Source organism: Sorghum bicolor, chromosome 9 (assembly GCF_000003195.3).
Source record: "Sorghum bicolor cultivar BTx623 chromosome 9, Sorghum_bicolor_NCBIv3, whole genome shotgun sequence".
Taxonomy (NCBI): domain Eukaryota; kingdom Viridiplantae; phylum Streptophyta; class Magnoliopsida; order Poales; family Poaceae; genus Sorghum; species Sorghum bicolor.
Window position 1 is genome coordinate 55879111 of NC_012878.2, and position 19758 is coordinate 55898868.

General features: G+C 45.4%; 3 protein-coding genes across 8 annotated transcripts; 2 read left to right on the plus strand and 1 right to left on the minus strand.

Annotated features, from left to right (window-relative positions):
• LOC8068990 (pentatricopeptide repeat-containing protein At1g10270) lies at positions 872-9590 on the minus strand. 6 transcript variants are annotated; one of them, XR_002447523.1, is made up of 6 exons: positions 7023-9589; positions 6364-6550; positions 5607-5738; positions 5423-5488; positions 4952-5105; positions 872-2181 (listed from the first exon to the last, which is right to left on the minus strand). XR_002447523.1 is itself a non-coding variant. In XM_021447440.1 (1 exon), exon 1 carries the CDS (start codon positions 9486-9488, stop codon positions 7002-7004), a length of 2487 nt encoding a protein of 828 aa, XP_021303115.1. In that variant the 5' UTR covers positions 9489-9589; the 3' UTR covers positions 6848-7001. The 6 variants fall into 6 exon arrangements, 1 of the variants encoding a protein (XP_021303115.1); XR_002447522.1 differs by lacking the exon at positions 872-2181 and adding an exon at positions 3039-3087; XR_002447525.1 differs by lacking the exon at positions 872-2181 and having other exon boundaries at positions 4744-5105; positions 6364-6547; positions 7023-7106; positions 7181-9590.
• On the plus strand, positions 9726-14004 carry LOC8068991 (mycophenolic acid acyl-glucuronide esterase, mitochondrial). The gene is made up of 7 exons (XM_002440105.2): positions 9726-9917; positions 10395-10513; positions 11209-11291; positions 11542-11663; positions 12986-13150; positions 13415-13508; positions 13609-14004. The coding sequence occupies exons 1-7, from the start codon at positions 9887-9889 to the stop codon at positions 13817-13819; spliced, it is 825 nt and encodes a 274-aa protein (XP_002440150.1). The 5' UTR covers positions 9726-9886; the 3' UTR covers positions 13820-14004.
• LOC8061071 (probable ADP,ATP carrier protein At5g56450) lies at positions 14419-17141 on the plus strand. The gene is made up of 2 exons (XM_002440106.2): positions 14419-14802; positions 16300-17141. Exons 1-2 carry the CDS (start codon positions 14434-14436, stop codon positions 16924-16926), a joined length of 996 nt encoding a protein of 331 aa, XP_002440151.1. The 5' UTR covers positions 14419-14433; the 3' UTR covers positions 16927-17141.

Below are 19758 nucleotides of genomic sequence, written 5' to 3' on the forward strand. Positions count from 1 at the left end.
TTCTCTTATTTGTGTTTGGTGTGGTGTCACGTTCACACGTTGCTGTGGAGCGAGGGCCTGCACCAAAGATTTGGAAAGCAAACGTCAATAAAGTTGGGTAAAAATGTTTGCCGCCCAAATGTAAGTTGTTGATAAACTTCGGTAGGAAATCAAATCACTGCAAAAAAAAAAATGATTTTCTATATGGTAAACAAAATTTGGTCATCAAGCAATAAGACCCTCAGTCGGTCAGTCCCTTTGCGCGCTAGGATGGGCCGATGGAAGCTGTGTGCGGGCTTTGGTCCTTGGGCTTTGTTGGGCCTGACACTATCTTCTGAGTTACTACTACTCCAGAGTTCTTCAAACGTAATTCCAACTTTCCAAACCACAAGCAATAAATATAGATAGCGCAAACGCAGGTTTCAATCCACTCTTTCAAAAAAAAAAAAGAAGGTAAAGACTTTGTTTTGGCCGGCCGTCATCTTATCACCCCGCACAGACACTTCTTACGCTCGTCGTCGTCCACCTGCTCGTCTTCCACTCGCCCCTATCTCTTCCCCCCCCCCCCCCCCCCCGCGTGGTCACCTTTCTTCCATGAGCACGACCTGCTCCAGTGGACTCGCTCCCCCAGCGCTGACCCTTCCTGCTCCCCGTCGCCGCCTCCCTGCACCGCCACCTGGACAGCCGTGGGCGCCGCCGCATCCATGGACGCGCGGCCTAGATCCAGGGTCTCATGCCCTAGATCCACGATCTGGTGGCCTCGCTCGATGCTATAGTGTTGTGAGGCAAGTCGCCGTCGCTTAATCGATTCGCCTGTAATTGCGAGCTGATTGATTTTGATGCTGATTTGTTTTTATTCGATTTCCCCACGCCTCGTCCATGGTTGCAGGTCATACATTCCCCAACCCGACCTCCACCACCAGGGGCCAGAGCTCCTTCCTACGCGGCTGCGCCTGGGGCCAAGCCTAGCCGACCGGTGGCCACAGCCAAGGTCGCGTCGGTCACCTCCCCCGCCTGACTAGCTGTGCAGGCGAGGAGCTTCCCAGGCCGCCTGCGCGGCTACATCAGGGACCAAGCCGGCCGGCTTGCAGGCCCTTCGGCCCTCCACTGGCCCTTTTTCCTGTCGGCTGCCCGGTCCTGCCCGCTCTCAATCCTTCGTCGGTGATAGATTGACAGTTAGGTAATAATGTGAGATCCAGATCCTGTTCTATTTTTTTAATATTCAGTGATTATGATTGAGTGGTTTTAGTTTTAATTTTGCTTTACGATTTTTGTGGTTGTTGTATATGTAGTTTTGTAGTCTATATGTTGGTATTTGAGGGCACAATGTTCTGGTGCTTATTAAGTGTGTGACTGAATGATGGAATTTTAATTTGGTCATTCCCTTGTAGATGCATGCAGATGCTTGTTGAGCAGTTGATTTAAGATCATTGAGTACTGCTCAAAACAGAGGACAAAGAAGTTAGAAGGTGTATTTAAGATTCTGCATTTGACACCATTATATGTTTAAGCAACAATATAGCACTGCATAGGCAACAATAAGAGTTCACACTGGCAATAACATAACATTGGATAGACAACAATATATTATTTAGATAGGCAACAATATCAGCTTTGTTGTGTCACTGTCGTTGGGTCCTGCTCTGTATCTGTTTGTTTGCTTTCTTGCAGTTGTCCAAGTTGTCAAGAAGAAAGATCAAGGCTTCCAAGGATAATGGAGAGAGGAGCTGGCATAATGGCCATGCTCACGGGCACTACTTAGATGTCATGAGTAATGGTGGCACTGTAGGGGTAAGTTTCAGTCACCGTTCTAGTTGAACCCTTACCTTGTGCGTATGAATTATGATGATTCACATTTCCCTGTCCTTTTAATAATTGCTTATTGTATCAACTAATGAGGTTTTTTCTAAACGTTGTCACTACTCTAGTATTATAGATCTTCATTCAAAAGATTCAAAACAAATCAGAATATAGACTGAATGAGGCTAGGTTACAGAACTGAACTGTAAAGTTTTACCTCTGTCTACATCTCTGATGCAAAATTCTGAAGTACGGCAGCCATCACTCTGAACCTTTTTGGTACCCGATTGTGATTATCACATTTTATAGTACTAACCTTGGCTTGCATTTCCAATGATGCATGATCTGTCTTCTGGCAACCACATGCAATCTTTGTCCAATTGCTCCACCGGCTGCTGTACTCTGCACCAACCAGGCTTGTTTATTCATTCATTCATCCATTAATTCATCTGCTGATGCGATTCTCCTCCTCATCACCGCAAGCATAGCACATAGGCAAGTTGGAAGTGGCAATAGCTAGCTACCTGCTATGCCATTGTTAATTCTCCTCTAGGTTTAATTTATACGGCGGGGCAACAATAAGGGCTCATACAGGCAATAACATAACATTGGATAGGCAACGATATATCATTTAGATACACAACATATCAGCTTTTTTTGCTACCATTTATGATGACGACCTGGTCATGAATGCACAGGTGGGGATAGCAATGAGAAGGGTGGAGGTGGTTCTAGGGGAAGCATCTTTATAAAGGCTGCAACGATGTGAGTGTTTGTAGAATGATTTAATTCTATTATATTTTTCTTTTTGCTAAGTGAACTACTGAGATGCGAATGCAAGCTTGCTTAATTAAGTAGGATTTGGAAAATAGTTACCAATTGAGAACACCAATAGAATAAATTGGTAAGATAGTGAAATTAAGTTGGAGTTTGGAAAACATTTACCAACTAAAGTCGAGTGAAACAAATTGATAGATACTACAGTTTCAATTAACGTTTTTGGTAGACATGATAACACCCAGATTTTTGTTCATGGTAACTTTCTCTAAGTTCACACTACTTTTTTTACTTGGTTTTTAGTGTTAACAATTATCACTTTTGAAAGAACTATAGGTGGAAAGATCAAAGATGCATATATCTCTTTACCATCTGTTTCACTTTATGGTTACCAGTCTTATCATCTTACCTTTTGACATGTTGTTGAATCTTTCTATACACATCTGGGATCTGCTCTGAACTGATCCCTACTTCTCTTTTTCTCTTGTATTCTTGTGATTTAGGTTTAACACTTCTACATTCATAGGAGATCTGCATGCCAAAGATGTACTACATGTTACTTCTATAGCAATGCTAGGTGATGGTTCATACAGTCATATGTCTCTGCTTATTTTTACACCGGGGTCCGGGGGTGGGAGTGGGGTTGTGGGTTGCTAATGAACACAAATACTATACTTGCTTTTTCAGAATACAAAAACTGCTTATTTAAGAAGACATTGTTGTCTAATGAATGACACTTAAATTGCCTAAGAAAATGCAACTTCTTGCAGCCGGCTGCTGCTATTTTGGCCGCAAAAGTGAACTAGACTATATTGTAGGTATAACTGCAATAAGGTGCAGCTACAGCCAAATAATAGCCACCGAGTAGGCTAACTACCAAATTTTCTTCATGTGAGTTCCTTATTTCTAAGCACACATGAAAATACTGGATGACTTATATTATTGAGCTAGTTGCCCTTTGTTCTACTCTCAGATTGTAGGCATTTTACCTGTGATGTTTTTTTTGCTTCTTGCTATATACAAATGTAATGAAAACAACTCTTTTTTGCATGCATTTACAAGGATAGTTCTTCATACAATGTCTAGAGGGCAGGGATTTTGTAGAGTGTGTGTGCCGGTGTCCAAATGGCAGCAACGAGGTATGATGGCACACGCGCAAAAGAAAAGCACAACCATTTTCTTAGACAATTTAAGTGTCATTTTTATGGCAATTTAAGTCATTAGTTAGACAACAATGTGCACATAAATAGGCATTTTAGCCTTTTGTTGCTAATGTGGAGGTAGCTCATTCAGATCTATATTTTTGACACTTATATGATGATTCCTTTCATGCAAGACAGTTAGTATAAATGTGTGCTGCTATATCATGGCATGTAGGCAAATTAAGTCATTTGTTAGGAAACAATGTGCTCCTAAATAGGCAATGTAGCCTTCTGTTGAAAATCTGGAGGTAGCTCATCCAAATCTATATTTTTGACACATATATGATGATTCCTTGCATGCAAGGCAGTTAGTATAAATGTGTGCTGCTATATCATGGCATGCAAGGCAGTTAGTCAAATTTATTAGACAATAATAGTGTACTGGATTAGGCAAAAAAACCACAAGGTTATGCAATTTTTGTTCAGTAACATGCTATGGTGTGCCTCATGTTTATGCATTTGCATAGACAAGGTTTCAGTACTTATATATGCTATATGACATCTAGTTGCTGCAAGCCTAAATTTTTTTAACATTTTTTACTTGCAGGTGTGATGGTCTCTCAAGCATCAACATGGGATAAAATGAACAAAGAGAGCCATGTGTGCAAGCGGGATGCATGGTGGATCAGTATATATATTACCAACACAAGGAGATTTAGTGCAAACAAGATGTATTTCTATCATAGTAGTACATAATATCTACCTTTTCGTCTACGTATTCTATAAGAAGCCTGAGTTGCTATACAAAAAATCTCAAGGTGCCCAAAATGACATATGTAATGAATTGTTATACGAAATATCTCAAGATGCCCAAAATGTCATGTGTGATGAATAGTTTATATTTGATTTCGGCTTATTTTGGTGAATGTATCAAATTTGTAATATTTGGGATATGAGCTAAATAATGCCTAGAAAATCTAGGAGTAGCGAGCTAGTTGGAAGAAGTAGAAAGCGACAACAGGAGAAAAATAAGTGCAAAAGCAAATAGGAATAGTTACTGATGGTTTTATAAAACCTTCCGTAAACGGAATGTGCGTACCGGAAGCTTAATGCACGGCCGGCCGTGCATTAGCCGTTTCCAAAAAAGAAAAACAAAGCTCGGCACGGTGTCTCATGTGTTGTGATTGCAAATACACAGGGCAATCATTAACAATGGTGTGATTTGGAAACAGCAGAATGAAGGGGGCGCTTACACCTTCCGATAGCAGTTCAGAAGCAAGAGTACTATGTAGTATGTACACCACGTGCAACCCTTTTTACTGTTTTGGACAGCACGTTAAATCTGGATCCGTAACCAAATCGATAATGAGCCCAGGATTTGGAGCATGCAGTTAACGATTACCTTACCTGAAGAAAAGTAGAAAACAAACATAATGTTGTGTATGTTAGTTCCTTATAACACCTAAAGATTAGTGATCTTCTGAAAATAAACCAGCTAAGGCATTAACATAGGTTCCTGAATTTTGCTGAGCATTTCTTTTTCTCCTTTTATTTTGACTGGATGGATTGGAACAAGAAAATACCAGATCAAGTTACGCTAGATTTTTGTTAAAGAAAACCTTTCTCTTCAATGCTATTTCTCCACGTTTTTGACAAAATGTACAGCAAAAACCGAAAAGTATCGTAACCAGATAGCACATCGTAATGATAGGTAAACTACATACAATGATGTCGTTCCCAGGTCTGATGATAGGCACTGGAACATAAAGGGCACATTGGGATCCGTGTGCCTGGATTAAAAAGAACAATTCAATTTAAAGCTCTAATGAGCAAATACATATATTATGGATTGAAAATAATATCTGGAATTCTTAAACAATTTGCAGAACAGAACTCTCAGGTTTGTACCAGCCAAAATCTTCCGATGTTTTAGCTGTTCACAAATGTAACACCCTTGTTGCAACCACGAAATGGTATGAATGTATCCTTTTATCTCATCTCATAATCCAATATGGAAATGACCTTCATAAAATGCAGGTTCTGCAGAAATGCTTTCTGTTATATGATGATGCAAGGATATTGAGTTTTAAAGCAGCATGTTTCTCAAGAACATAAATTAGATATTGCATCCAAGTAGAAACCAGACACAGAAACATCTTGATTAACAATTCTGAAAGATAATATACAGTTCAGTTAGTTGTTCAATTCATCTGTAGCTCAACCAAAAAAAAACATAAGGAAATCCATAAAGATCTAAATTTTTACTAGGATTTCCAGTTTCAGTTATTTGTTGCCTGGCACAGAAAGGGCTCCAGTGCTCCACTAGCTTGTCCCGATCCAAATAACAAGTGGGGCCAGCCTAGCCATGAGATTCAGAAAGTGATAGCATGATCCTTACAACTATTATGTGAACAAATTTGGATTACTTCAAAATTTCACACTCATGGCAAACTATATATGCAAAGCTGCAATCATGTTATTCCATAATGTGATGAACCTTAGTTTGGTTCATCAGTGGGGTAAGCACCAGATGGCATGTCATTTTGTGGTAAGCACCAAACATCTGACAAAATAAACCCCATGACAGATGCATGAAATATAAACTTAAATGATAAGTTCAGTAACAATAACGAAAATACACACATAATTATGTATTTGTTGATACCTGGCCTATCTGTTCCATATAAAGTGGATGTTCCGAAACAGAAACCTTTCATAGGATCATTGATATTATCAATGATGTCAAACAGAGAAGCAACCTTTTGTAATTTCACAAGCCTGTAACTTGCTTTTTCAATGTCAGAAGTGGATGAAGAGGAGTCTCAGTACATTAATTTATCTTCTCAGTCCTGCTTGATAATTGTAATGAGAAGTCAAAATATAGAAATAAACAAGATATGCACATATAAAGTTCTTTTGAGAATTTTCCAGAGATTCTAAATGAAGTAATTCCTACATCCACAAATCTACATGCTGAACTCAAAATCCATTGAGTTTTCCATTTTTATCTTATGCTGAACTAAAAACAAACAAATTTCAATTTTTGAACCACATGTATATATGATAACTGATAAAACAATTCCTGATGCACCCACATCATGTCTGAGAAAGAGCGGAACATTTCAGTTAAAAGGAACAGCAGTGAGACCTATAGGAACAATAGTGAATTCTTCTTCTTCTTCTTGAGGAAAACAATAGCAAATTTTGGTTCACATCTATTCAATAAAATCTTAATATCTAAAGAACTAATTCATTATATGACTCAAAAAACTTTTGATTTGGAACCAAATATGTTTGTAGCCCTCATGCTTTCAGAAATGTTACTTGTTGCCGGTCTTCAGAAGTGGTAGTCTCTTGATAGTCTTTAGACATAGCAGTTCCAGAATCACCATGGGGAGCATCAAATCCCTGCAGACCATTAGATGGCATGTATCCATGGTTGTGTCTATAGAAGCCATTGTTATTTTGGATATGTGGCATACCAAAATTTCCCTGGTGATGTGGTAACTGAGATTCATGTGACTGCGCTTGAGGACCACCATATCCCAGTTGCCCTTGGGTTGATCCATAACCACTTGAGCTCCAGCGGGTGTCATATGAGGGTTGGCTTGAAGCCACATATGCAGATTGTGCTACTCGATTTCCAATTCCAACCTGTTCTTGTTGGAGCTCAAAGCGATATCCTGACTGAGGCAATTGGGCACCATACCCAACTTGTGGTGGATGGTTGCTATATTTTGGTTCTCTCTGGGGAGAACCAAACTGACCATGCTGATTTCCTATGTTGCTATATCCTGGTTCACCCTGAGAAGCACCAAACTGTGTCCGGGGTCGCTGAGATGAACCAGCTACAGCCTGTACAGGCTGAGGTGCACCATATCCAGGCTGCGCTTGAGGAGCACCAAAACCTGAATTCCATGAACGAGATGAGCCAAACTCAGGCTGCTGATTTGGAGTGTTACTAAGTGTTGACTGTTGTGGCTGAGAGTAAACAAATTCAGGTTCCGCTGCTGGAGCTGAGCTAAAGCCAGGTTGTTTTACTTGAGCAGCACCAACTGCATTGCGAGAGTGATATTCAGTCCTCGACAGATACTCTGTCCTAGGCTGAGTTGTTAGCATAGGTTTTTCTTCAAAAGCTTTCTCAATTTCTTCCTGTCGACCAGCCTTCTTGAAAAAGTTAACAACAGACTCACGGAACTCTGGAGGAGGCACAATACTACCTCTCGCCATGTCCATCACTAGGCCCCTTGCTTGATCCAAGTCCCCTTCTTCTTTGCATAAGGCTTTGACAAGGATTTCAAAAGTGGTCATGTTTGGTTTGATCTCCTTGTCAGGCATCCTCCCGTACACCTTCAAGGCATCATCAATCCGGCCAGCTTCTGTAAGCCCTTCAAACATGCGGTTGAAGAAACCAATATTGAACTTTGGCCCATGCTGCTTCCCATCTGCCATTTTGTAGAAATATCCCATTGTATCTTCCACACGACCTTCCTTGAAGCATGAGTCAACAAGGTAAGTGTAGGTGTGCACATCTGGAAGGACTGACTTCTTCTCCATCTCCTCAAAGAGCTTTTCTGCCTCACCTAGCATGCCATTTTCACAGAGTTTGCCAATGATGTTGTTGAAGCAGCCGACGTCCATTTGGACATTCTTCCTGGGCTGGCGGTGGAAGACCTCAATCGCCTCCTTGAACTTGCCCTCCCTGAAGCACTGGTTAACCATGACATTGTAGGACTCAGCGTTGATGCCAATGAAGCTTGGCGGGGTGTGGTTGTCAATCATGGTCTCCCATAGGTCGTTGGCCTCCTTGTGCTTGCCGTGCTTGAAGAGTGTCTCGAGCAGGACGTTGCAGGTGGCCGGCGTCATCTTGAAGCCCCGATCAAGAAGGGACTGGTAGTTGTCCATGGCCTCCTTGTCCTTGCCCTGCCTCCAGTAGCCCTCCATGAAGGTGGTGTGGACAACACCGTCGTAGACAAGGCACCTCTCTGCGAGCTCGTTAAAGAGCTCGAAGGCCCTGCCCCAGTCGTCGAGGTCGATGTAGCCAGCGATGAGGTTGTTGTAGACGAGGGAGTCCGCGCCAGCGCCGCGGTCGAGCATCTCGCGGAGGAGGTCGAGGGCGTCATGGATGCGACCAACAGCGACGAGACCCTTGGTGAGGTGGCGAAAGGTGACTGCAGAGGGGGAAAAGGGCGCAGACGCGAGCATGTCGTGGTAGACCTGCACCGCGGTGTCGACGCGGTCGGCCTCGCAGTGTGCGAGGATGAGGGTGTTGTAGGAGACGATGTTGGGGACGATGTTGGAGCGGCGGAAGAAGAAATCGAAGAGCGCGACGGCGTCATCGTGGCGGGCGGCGCGGACCATGGCCGCGGCCACGGCGTTGCAGGTGAAGACGGTGGGCCGGACGCGCGAGGAGACGGCGGCGCGGGCGGCGACTGAGGCGCCGTCTAGATCACCCGAGCGGATGAGGGACTGGACGCGGTTGTGGAGGCTGAGACGCGGGCCGGTGAGCGCGGAGGTGGTGTCTGGGAGGCGGGGCGCGTTGGGGTCCCGCGGGGGAGGCGGGCCGCGGCGGAGGGCGTTCATTGGAGGCTCTATGCGGAGGCGGCGCTTGCGGCGGCGGCGCTCGGCGGCGGCCTCCTCGGCGGACGAGAAGGCCATGTGGCGGCGCCCCATAGGGGTGAAGAGCCCCGCAAGGGTGGGTGGTGGCGGTGAGGAGCAGATGGCGGGGGCGGGCGAGGGGTGGAGGTGGGAGAGGCGACGGAGGATCAGGACACGACGGTAGAGCGCCATCTCCCCTTTGGAGGAAGGGAACGAGCGTTGCGCTGCCTTGGTCGGCGCCGGCGGCGGAGGAAGGAAGAGGAAGCGGAGTGATCTGCGTCTGCCCGCCTGCGTGGGAGCGCCCTGCGGCTGCAAAACCCTCGCTGCCTAATGTGGGGCGGGACCACCGTTCGATCGTGTGTGCCGGCAGATCTGGACCGTCCAGAGCGGCTTCTTCGTTCTCTTCTTCTTCCTTCCGTTCCCCACCTGGCAATTGAAGGAGTGGCCTCTGCTCGCAACGCTATTCCTCCCTCCTCCGCGACCGCGAGCGGCCCTCCGGCGAGACGCGTATCTCGTGGCTGCCAGAGCTTTGAGGCACGGCAAGCTGGTCGGGGTTCGAGAGCTCCTCCCTCAACTGCCGTCCTCTCCACATGCCGCTGGAGAAACGCCCGCAGTCCCCAGGTAGGAGGTCCCCCGCAGCCCGTGCGAGCTCGAGCGAGGTTCCTCTGGTGACTGAATTCCTCACCGATCTGTTTCTTTCGGCCGTGGTTATGTGGTTCATGGCATGTTATAGAGTAATAGCATCTGCATGTTCAACTCCCATAGTACATGGTGGACTTCAGAATTTTATAGTTACATAATTCGTGAGATTTGATCGGGTTTTCGAGCGTCACAAAGCATGTTATGGCCATTTCACTACTGTTCCACTTTGCAATTGGTCAGATTGCGAGTCCACACTGGGTTAAACTAGCTAATTCTAAGCCCTATATATGTGCTTTGTACTGACTCGGTTCATTATGTGAAGGTTATGAGTATTGAGCTGTCTAAAGTCTGTCCATATTCAAAACCTTGATTTATACCTGATTACACGTTTGTTTCACAATGTTGTTTCCTACTCTGATTTGTACTTGTATGACGATTTGAACATGTGGCTTACAGTTATCTGTGAACAAAGAATTCTAATTCCAAACGAGCACGGGGAGAAGCTTGTTGGTTTATTACATCAAACAAGTTCAAAGAAACTTGTGATCCTTTGTCATGGATTCCGAGCCACAAAGGCAAGTCCGTACCATCTGTCATATAATATGCTCTAGGAATAAAATAGTTTAATTGAGTATCTGATTCGCTTTGGTATTAATTCCCTGTGCATGTACTTTATGAGGATGTTGAGTGCAGTGATAAGTAGGAGTATAAATCCAGCTATTTAAACATCAAAGATCTGAAGATTCTTGTATGTTTCCATTTGTTCTGCTAAAATTATTCTTTTAGGTAGGGATGGAACATATGGTATTGCTTTATTTCTACTCTTTCCTTTGAGATGTAACAGAGATGTAACACTTTCAAGATGCTTCAACTTCCTTCCTTCTTTCTTTCCATCCTTCTCTTTCTTTCTTTCTTTCTTTTTTGTAAACTTTTGCTTGTACAAAGTTATTCCACTTCTGATACAGATTCAATTGAGGTCGTGCTAGTCCTATTATAAAGAAATGAGCAATAGGAACACAATTCTACCTGTCACTACAAAGTATATGTATATTCTCAATGTAGATATGTACATTCTCAATGTATCACAACAATAACAAGGACAAAGCCTTTTTAACCCCAAGCAAGTTGGGTAAGCTGGAGAAAAAAATCACACAGAATTCACAAAGTAGAGCAGAAAGGATTATGGATAAAAAGTTAATATGTTTCTACTTCAGTTCTATACTATTACTGTCACTATTAGTAATCTGGCACTTTTGAACAAAACCTACAGGATGACAGCATCTTGGTTGACCTTGCTGATGCCATCACAAAGGAAGGAATTAGTGCTTTTCGGTTTGATTTTTCTGGAAATGGGTAAGCCATTGTAACACCTTGTGGTGATCATGGCATATATGAGAGCATGGTATCAATGTCGTGGGAGATTTCTAATGTTAGTGTTGAATTAAAGTGTTGCCATGCCGTTTATAACATGTCAGCAAGTAGCTACAGCATGCAGCCATCATTCTCCAATTTAATGTATAATTCTTTGAACAATTTCTGTTCTGAGAATCACGTTGAATTTGTATTCTTGTTTATACTTATGTGTCCTCTTTCTCCTTTAAAGGGGAAGTGATGGTGAATTCCAGTATGGAAGCTACAGAAAAGAGGCAGCTGATCTGCGCTCTGTAGTATTACATTTTTCAGAACAGAAATACGACATAGTTGCTCTTATTGGGCATAGTAAAGGTAGGAAAGCTACTGTTTATATGTATTAAGTTCTCCTTTTGTGTTGATGCCTATCATGCACAGTATATGTTCATGCATACTTGCATAGAAAATTGCATTAACATGCAAAATTGGTAAGTCGGTTGGGATGCAAACTTGAACTACTGTTTTCTGAGTTTGTTGCTTAGTGGAAAGACAAGTTGAGGAACATTCACTGTAACTGAAAGTAATCACTTAAGTAGTTTAGTGTTTTGTACCTGACATGCATATAGCTTCTGATCTCATTCCTTGCTTTTTTCTTTTCTTTTCTTTTCTTTTTTGTGTGTAAATCATATGTCAGGTGACCATGGTAGTGGACAGCACACAGCAGCCTCTATTTTTTTTGTCCAACAAGGCAGGAGAACTGCATATCATTTCTGTATAACAAGGAAAAAATACAAGGAAAGGCTAGAGGGTCAGTTCCATAGATGTATAGTTGCAGGCGTGTCACTTATACTAGAAAACCTGACCTCCACCACACACACCCTGACCTAATTGTCAAAGATAAGCCACCTGATGAGTAGCTCGTGGAGAGCTGAAGCACCACAAGATACTCTCATTCGCCACCGACTGTAACACATCCATAGCATTGCAGTGTTTCCATATCTCCCAAACCACCAGAATGATGAGGGAGGTGAGGCCTAAAATCCTTGGGCACACTTCTGACAGCACTATTCCACCAATAGAGAAGGGCCTTGCATCAGGCTGAGGGTCAAGAGGTACCAGACCCCATTTTTGGAGGATGAGCTACCAAACTGATCTTGTGAAGACACAAGATACCAGGATATGCTGGATTGTCTCCTCTTCTTGATCACACAGGGTACAGGTAGTGGGATACGGCAGCCCTCATTTAGCCAGTCGATCACATGTCCAACATCTATTCTTGATTGCCAGCCAAATAAAAAATTTGCAGCAGAGTGGAGCCCAAGGTTTCCCAACCGTTTACATGGCATAAACTTGACGGAACCAAAAGAGTAAGCATTATAAGCCGACTTACTACTGTATGACCCTGATTTTAGTTAGGTGCCAAATTATCAGGCACATTTTGCCAAAGAGGCAAGTTATCCACCAAGTCCCATAAAAGGAGTTATTCGAGAAAAACTTGTACAGAAAATGCTGGACATTGCAGGAGAATTATGTGACTTGTCATTTACTCCTATCGCTCAATATACTTGGCCAAGTTTGCATGATCGTTCCTTTTGTGATGATGTGTTTTCATCTTTGTGTGCCACCCATGCTTTTCATTCAGGTAACACACCATATATAGTATATATGGTCTTACTACTTGTATTCCTTTTCTTCAGGAGGAAATGCTGTGCTTCTATATGCTTCCAAGTACCATGATGTCCCTATCATTGTGAACATTTCTGGCCGCTTTGCATTAGAGCGAGGTATCGAGGGGCGCCTTGGGAAGAATTTCATGATGAGAATAAACAAAGATGGATACATCGATGTGAAGAATAGAAAAGGTCTAAGCCTTTCTTTACTGATTGATATGGCATTCTTTCTATGTTAATCTTATTAGTCCGATTCAATGGACCATCGCTTAGCTTTCTAATCAATTAGCACAGGGTGAGACAAATGCATCTGATCTAGCGTCAATCTTGGAAGTATCCAAAGTTAACTATAGGGTCGGTGTTCCTGCTCACTCTTTCCAAGCCAGGACACATGCCAATGTAGTGGAACGATTATGAAGAGGATCATTCGTCGCTACTGTTTTGGTGGTTGTGCAGGGGAGCTGGAGTACCGGGTGGCGAGAGCGAGTCTGGAAGACCGGCTGAGCACTGATACCCTTTTCTCCAGCCGTGCCATAAGCAAAGACTGCAGGTGAGACATCTCTTACACACGCATGGACACGGCTGTATGTACAAACACCTTCCGTTGATGGAATAGTAATAGTAAGAAGAAAAATTCTCCTGGTGTGTAGGGTTCTCACGATCCACGGCGCCAAAGACGAGATCGTCCCGGCGGAGGACGCACTGCAGTTCGCGGCGAACATCCGCAACCACGAGCTGCGCATCATCGCGGAGGCCAACCACCGTTACACCGGGCACGAGGAGGAGCTGGTCTCGCTGGTGCTGGGCTTCCTCAGGTCCCATCTCCACCAGGGCACGTCGCGCTTGCGTCCGAAACTGTAGAGCACACCCACTTGACCCCTTTGGCCTTTGCGAAGAGAGAAAAAAATCCCCTGTTCCAATCCAAGAGTGTGGATATGGTTTGTACTATCTGGATGTGTTTATCCAGAACCAGAACCTCGAGTTGCTAGAACATTTGCCGTCCAAATCAGCGTGACTCTAGAATTCAAAAAAGTCAGTTCCAGGCACCTTATCATTGCATTGTGTCCAAGCGAAGAGACCATCGGTCGCTTTCTGCACGGTGACAATGGCAGGTGGGCCCCGCATGGCAGTTCCATTCCCATGGAAGAGGAGGATAGGATCGCAATCGCATCATGGAGGCATGGCCGGGGGACACGCAAGGGCAAGGCGAAGGCCATCCCGATGCGCTCGCCCAACCGACCCGACGAGTCCAATTGGTGGAGCCTGACCCGGAACGACCCGAGCCGAAACAAAAAGGCGCCGTCTGGTAGTGGTAGACTGGTAGTAGTCTCTTGTTCAGGGGGGCTCCTCCTCTAGGCGGTAGGCGCCGCGCCCGAACAGGCCACAGCCCGCAGCGCAGGGGGGGTGGCGAGGAGGGCGAGAGGCTGGTGAGTCCAAGCACCAGAGAGAGGGGGAGGGGAGGAAGGGGAGGGGGCATGCGAATGAGCGAGGAGGCGGCGGCGCGGGCGGGAGTGGAGGAGTCCATCGGGCAGCGGCGGCGGCGGGATGGGCGCGGCGAGGCGGCGGCGGCGGGGCGGGTGTGGGAGTTCGAGCGGGATCTGGTGGCCGGGGCGCTGATGGGGGGCGCCGTGCACACCGTGGTGGCGCCGATCGAGCGCGTCAAGCTGCTGCTGCAGACGCAGGACGGCAACGCCGCGCTGCTGGGCAGGGCGCGCAGGTTCCGGGGCTTCGCCGACTGCGTCGCGCGCACCGTCCGGGACGAAGGGGTGCTCTCGCTCTGGCGCGGCAACGGCACCGCCGTCATCCGGTACTACCCCTCCGTCGCCCTCAACTTCTCGCTCAAGGTTCCTTCCCTTCCCCCGACCCGCAAACACCCCCCTTGCCGTCCTTTTATCGTTCGTGCATTACAAGTTATTACTTCATTATTACACCTGTCATTTCCTTGAGGTGGTATAGAGGGCATTGCATCAGATGCAAATATTATTAGGTTCGTGGTTCAACTCCTTGTTTCATCCATGCGCTTGGTGTGGTTTATGATGTCGGCCTGTCAGGAAGGGTATCGCAAGGTTGTTGGTTGCTTGGTTTATGACTGTGCGGGGGGCATCCGTGTTTATGCTTGCAGGTTGCAGCGTGTGGTGTGAATGAAAGAATATTAGGTCCCTACATTTGGTTCTGTATGTCGATCTTTGTTGCCAACAGATGAGATTTGGTGCGATTTCGCTTTCAACAGGTAAATATTTGCCAACACAAACGGCAAAAAATAATGAGAGAATAAAGGGATCATGTGTCTCATCATAGAGAGCACCACATACTAGCAAGTACCATCAGAATAGCATCGGTGTCTTTTGGGCATATATGCTTGCGCTTTATATCCATTTTGGACTTTGGAGTCACCTTTATTTCTTTTCTGTCAAGGATCCGGGAGTTAAGGATTATTCATGACCAGAACTTTGACGATTGGCCCCTAGCTGGGATGGTGTTATGCTTGTTATGCTAATACTGTTATGTTGTCATTTCTTGTTGGGCTGACCTGCAATGAGTATTTGGTTTCATGATTCCGTCAAAATTGTTTCACATGTAAAAGAATCTTGGGGTTTACTTGTCGGTTCATTGGGTGCTAATTCACCATAATCTAGTGACATATGGATCCTTAAACTAAATTTTATTTTATGTAATTGTTTATTATGAAAGCTTGGCTGTTAAAGTTTAGAACTGTCAAACAGCTTTGGCACAAGACGACAAAAGCCAATGCAGAAAGATAGTGCTTGTATACATAATAGTTTCCGCAGCATCTATTGGACTTGGCATTGTTTCCATGGGTTCTGGAAGTAATGGATGGCATAGATTCACAATGCCGTGTGTTGATATTTTATTGCAATGGTCTAGTGGGTTTTGGAAGGTATGCCATGTTGTGGTGTGGACTCTTGAGTAATTTTATGATTATTACTGACTGTGACATTCATAGTAGACATACTATCTTTGCTTTACCAAGACTATATAACCAGTAGTGATACATAAATGTAGCTGATATTGTTTATCGTCACAAAGTTTGAAAAAACCTTTCAGTTAGAAGTTAATTGATGTTTATTGTTTAGACACCAAATGATACACCATATCCAGTCAATGACTTGCAGTTCAGCTTGAACTTACATATCCTTTCATAAACACTATCATGTTTTTAAGATAATGTTGGCATCAACCTCTTGCATCTAGCATGTTACATGTTCCTTGTACATGAGTACCTATGTTCAATTTTCTTAATTTATTAAGAGTACATGAGTCAATTAGAAAGTTTGATGAGTATGTTCGTGATGTTGTAAGAGCAACCATTGTTCTTGCAGGATCTGTACAGGAGCATACTGAAAGATGCTGGAACCTCATCCGACAATAAGTTCACTTCTATTGCTCTTAGCAACTTCCTTGCTGGAGCTGCTGCCGGATGTACTACCCTGGTCCTCATATATCCACTCGACATTGCTCACACTCGTCTTGCAGCTGATATTGGATGTACAGACACCCGCCAGTTCAGAGGCATTCGCCACTTCATCCAAACCGTGTACAAGAAAAACGGTATCAGAGGCATCTACAGGGGATTACCAGCATCACTCCATGGGATGGTCGTTCACCGGGGCCTGTACTTTGGCGGCTTCGACACTGCCAAAGATGTCCTGGTGCCTCTGGAGTCCCCCCTGTGGCAGCGCTGGGTTGCAGCGCAGGCCGTGACTTCCATGGCAGGGCTCATCTCGTACCCACTGGACACGGTGCGGCGAAGGATGATGATGCAGTCGGGGATGGAGGTGCAGATGTACAGCAGCACACTCGACTGCTGGAGGAAGATATACAGGCTGGAGGGGATCAGGTCATTCTACCGCGGTGCACTGTCTAACATGTTTAGGAGCACTGGTGCAGCCACCATACTCGTTTTGTATGATGAGGTCAAGAAGTTCATGGACAGGGGTAGGTTGTAACAGCCATAGAGGGGTTTCTTCACAGATTTTTGGATTCGATATGGGAAGTGGGATTAGGCAAAAGGTACAGGGAGCAGCAGCTCGAGCATTTTGTAACTGGATGCTGGTTTCCTCCTGCCTACTAACTAGCTCCATGTAACCGAGCCTCAAGGTTCTGACTCGTGAACAATGTGGCTTGGTCATTTGACGTCATCGTAGCTCCTTGTTCTTTCGCCTGTGCCGATACGTGTGCTTCACCTCATCGATGTTCTAGATACCATTTGACGCTGCTGCCCCAGCATAAACTTGCCCAAATGAATCTCATTAACGCCGCTTCCATCCTATCAACTTTTAGAGTTGTTATTAGGCTATCCTCGTATTGGTTCCATTTATTGGGCCGTTTGTTGCCTGCACTGAGGCCACCCTTAACGAGGCGGGCGACGTAGCTAGTGAGGTGGATGTGAAAGAAACCAAAGAATTTTTTTTGTCTCATATGGTCTCACCTGTTGTCTTCTCAAACATTGAGGCCCGTGAAAATCGTTTGACGGTTTATTCGTCGCTAGCTAGGAGCCTCCCTCCTTTCTTCGTCTTCTCTAGGCCGGCAATGTCAATGCCCTGAGGGGTTTGCACCATGATTAAACCCATTTCATGTATTTGGCTACCTTGCTCCCGCCCTTAAAAAAAAGAAGGGTCTATTTTGCTGTTGAACTACCGTCCAAGTTTGTCTTTGATCGTTGAACTTGAGAACAGGAATTTTTGCGGTTCTGCTAGCGCCCGGACGTCCGGCGCCAGCAGCGCGTCCGGACGCCGAGCTCCCTACCCACACCACACGGAGAAAAAAACCGTCAGCCTCCCAACTAACTCGCCCCATGCAAAGGACCGCCTTTCGTCCGTTCCCCCGCACAAGGAGCCCATCCCCACCCCCACGAGCACGGGATCTGCCCGCCCCCCACCTCGCCGCACCCTAGCATATCCGTCTGCCGCCAACTCGTTCCCACCGAAAACGACTCCTGCCCCGCGCCCGCACAGAGAAGAGAGGCGACCCCCACGTGCACAGATCTGTCCGCCCACAACCTTGCCAACCCAGCACCTCTGACCCAACCACCAGCTCACCACCATAGTCTGTCCTCTAGCTACAACTATTGCAAACATCAAAGGACATCTAAAAATGCAACAAAAAGAGAAAACATTGCTAAAACAAACGGAAAAAGCTATTGAAACAATGGAAACCATCTAATGCAACAAACAAAAAAATAAACTTCAACATCAAAAAAAAGTCTACTGCAACATCGAGGAAAATATACTAAAACATTGATAAAAACCTATTACAACATCTCAAGCACTACTAATGCAACATTCAAAAAAACATATGTTGCAACAAAAAAATCTACTGCAACATCGAGAGAGAATCTGCTGCAACAATGAGAAAAAACTATTACAACATCTCAATCACTACTAATGCAACATCGAAAAAAACACATGTTGCAACAAAAAATCTACTGCAACATCGGAGGAGAATCTGGTGCAACAACGAAAAAAACAAAATAAAACATCTCAAGAATTGCTCTGCAACATCAGAGAAATGCGTGTTGCAACAACTAAAAAAGATACTGTTGCAACATTCCACATCATCTGTTGCAACATTGAAAATGAACCATTGCAAAACAGCGACGAGATCTGACTCACTGAAACACCAGCTACCACAAAAATCCTTAGATCTAGAAGGGGAAGAAGAGGAGGAGGAGGTGCAGCAGGAGGGAGCCAGATCTGGGTCCAGTGGGAGAAAGAAGGGGGAGAGAGACCTCAGATCTAGATCCCTCCCTACCTACCTCGTCAGAGCCACACATGGAGGTCACAGCACACGAGATGCGAGAGCAGGGAGGGAGGGAGGGTGCGCGGCTCACTGGAAGCTGCCCGCCATGGCCCCCACTCCGATGGCTATGGATGTCGCAGAGGAGGGAAGAGAGGATCATCTTCGGTGGCACGGAGGTCACATAGAGGAGGAGGGAGGCAAGGATGGTGCGGCTCGCTGGAAGTCGCTGCCATCGCCCTCCTCTTCGTGTGACATGGAGGTCGGAGGGAGGGAAGAAGGGAGGAAGAGAGAGGGAACAAGCGAGCTGGATCTGACTGTGCCTCCGTCTTGGTGAGCAGCAGCGAAGGCAGCGCAAGCAGTAGCAGAGCGGAGCGAGCGAAGATGGAGCCACGGCGCGCAGAGAAAAAAGTGACGAGCGGGTGCGTCGGGTGGATAAGAAGCCACGAGACGCGTCGGGTCCCTTCCCTAGTTCGCTCGGTGGAGTGGGTCCGTCCGATGCGGACGGACGCTCTAGAAGTAGCATTACCAGAATTTTTGTCCAGTTAACTAAGAGGCAGAGCGACAACGGTGAGGAGTGGAGGCCCGTGGGCCCGTGGCTGAAGTGCGATAAGATAGATTTTAGAGTCGTGGAGGCCCATGGGCCCGTGGATGAAGTGCGATAAGATAGGTTTTAGAGTACAATGCGCAGAGATTCGCGGACGCCATGGTGCATCTTCGCGGACGCCATGGCGCAGAACTCAATCTAGGGTTCCATTCTAGGCGAGATAATATCAAGGATGCCGAATGGAAACCTAGGGTTCCACTTTTCCGCAGATACTCAACCTAGGGTTCAATTCTAGCCGAGGGAATCTAGTACCAAGGTGCCAAGAAGAGGATACCGGAGAGGAAGACGAAGGGCTAGCAAAGTCAGCAATTTCCAATTTCATGGGCAAAACCAGACTTAAGCGATAGTTCGTGATAAAAAATGGACTTCACAAATCGCTTTATTTTCTTTCTATAAGTTGCCGAGCTGAATTTCCTTCAAAACTCGGAACTGCTGA